Source organism: Sinocyclocheilus rhinocerous, unplaced genomic scaffold, assembly GCF_001515625.1.
Source record: "Sinocyclocheilus rhinocerous isolate Xijiao unplaced genomic scaffold, SAMN03320098_v1.1 scaffold1111, whole genome shotgun sequence".
NCBI classification, from domain to species: Eukaryota; Metazoa; Chordata; class Actinopteri; order Cypriniformes; family Cyprinidae; genus Sinocyclocheilus; species Sinocyclocheilus rhinocerous.
The window spans coordinates 1,189,877-1,191,992 of record NW_015655406.1 but is presented as its reverse complement, the minus strand read 5'-3'; the positions used below and the strand labels follow the sequence as shown (position 1 = coordinate 1,191,992).

General features: G+C 35.4%; 1 protein-coding gene across 4 annotated transcripts in view; it reads right to left on the bottom strand.

The window, feature by feature from the left end:
* The window catches only part of LOC107718210 (probable cation-transporting ATPase 13A3), a 40,365-nt gene that overhangs the window by 3,632 nt on the left and 34,617 nt on the right, over window positions 1–2,116 (bottom strand). The window contains exon 33 of one of the 4 annotated variants that reach the window (XM_016525194.1): window positions 1,625–1,829. The exons of the other annotated variants lie outside the window; for them this stretch is intronic. Coding sequence (XP_016380680.1) covers window positions 1,767–1,829 — 63 coding nt within the window. The 3' untranslated portion in view covers window positions 1,625–1,766. Of the gene's footprint in view, window positions 1–1,624; window positions 1,830–2,116 lie in introns of those variants that run through there. 4 annotated transcript variants of the gene reach the window in all.

The following is a 2,116-nucleotide window of genomic DNA, read 5'->3' as shown; positions in this document are numbered from 1 at the left end:
GAGCGAGAGAGAGAGCGAGAGAGAGAGAGACAGGGTCACATCACAGTGGAGTCAGCTGTCTTAACCGTGGCTTGTGTGCTGCAAACACATACCAGCTTCATCATTGTGTCTGTCACGCGACTCTGTTCCCCAGAGTAAAGACATTGCTCTGTCTTTACATTTATTTTGAAAGATGAAGCTCGCGATTATGGTAAGGGCCGTTACATTTCCGACGAGTGCTTGCGGTGTTCGGCCAATCACAATGCTCTGGGTCAGCTGGCCAATCAGAGCAGACTGCGCTTGTCAAAGGAGGGGGCTTTGTAGAAAACGAAGCGTTTGAGAGAGGCGGGGCATAGAGGACCTACAATAACGTACAGTATTTGAAAAATAATGTGTTTTTTGAACATTAAAGCATGTCAACATATTCGGTTACACCAAATACACCAAATAATGATCTTTAAAAAAGCATCATATGACCCCTTTAAATAAAATAAAAAAATCACATTAAAAAGCCTACTAAAACTTCAATTAAAATTAAGTAAATAAATTAATGATAAAAATCAAAATTTAAATAAATACTTTATCAGTATAAACTACTAAAAACACTGCTTAGTACATGTATGAGGACACCACAAAGATACGTGATGTTTCTATCGGTGAAGCACGTTTTACTTGTGCTTTTCAGATGCAACCTTAAACACTTAAATTGGTAAACTTCTTGGTAACCAGAAGTTTATCCAACTATAAAAGTAGTCCCACTCTAAAAGGATGATTCAAGCAAGTAAAAATGACTGCCTGTGATCATCAACAGCAGGCCACAGACTCATTTTGAACCCTGAACATTCCTTTAAAGGAAAATTCTGAATTATTTACACTTTAACGTCTATGACAAGTTAACTATACACTGCCGTTCAAAAGTTGGGGATTGGTAAGATTTGAAAATGCTTTTCGAAGAAGTCTTATGCCCACCAAGGCTGCATTTGTTTGATTTAAAAAATAATAAAGATCACTGTAAAAAAAATAAATAAAATAATTATTATAATAATAAAATATATTTTTTAAATTCATCTAAATTTTGTTTTAATAGAAGGTTCAAAAGCAAAAAATATCTGAATAAGGTATTAATTTCTTTAAAAAAATTTTTTTTATATATATATATACATACACACACACACACAAAACATACATACTGTATATATCTTACTGACCCCAAATTTTCGAACATTAGTGTATTAAAAAAAAAAAACTAAACCCAATTGCTTTCACTTGCTATCTATGTGAGGATACCAGAAATGGGACTTTTTTATATAAAAGACTAGTTACACGGAGCAGCAAACTCTACATTAGCTATGCAAAACCAGTAATTCCTCCGCAAAAACATAAATGCTTTACATAGACATTAAGTTGCAAACAACCCGGGTTCCTTTAACCAAACCAGATGCTGAAATCGACACACAAAACACAATGCATCAGAACTTTAGCGCAAGTTTTGCGATTCACTGAGTTAGACGATAAACATTGCTCTGTTTGGCACATACCTGCACTGTCATTGCAAACACCCAGTTTAAACATTAAAGTGTGACAAACATGCAAAAAAATAAGAAATCAGGAAGGTGGCCAACACTTTTTCACACCACTGTATATATATATAAAATACACACACACACACACATTTAAAAATGGAACTGGTTCGGAATAAGAACCAGCTTTAGATTCCCAACCCTATTTTCATGTATTTCTGTAGGAGTGTATATCCTCATCAAATACACTTGAGGGTTTTAATTGGGTTACAGCAAGAGCATTGTGTTATGACCCTGGCTGAAGGGTCCACTACATCTGACAGTCACATCCTATAAGAAAAAGCATCATCCATAATATAGTACTGTACTTTCCCAAATATATATGAGCTTGTGTAGCAATACAATTACATAATTTAAAGAGTTAGTTGACCCAAAAAAGAAAATTAGGCTGCGTTTTACTCACCCCCGAGGCATCCTAGGTGTATATGACTTTCTTCTTTCAGACGAATCCAGTCGGCGTTATATTAAAAATTGTCCTGGCTATTCCAAGCTCTATCATTGCAGTCAGCGGGTGTTGCAGTGCTTCAGTCCAAAAGAAGTGAAATAAAAAGCGCCCA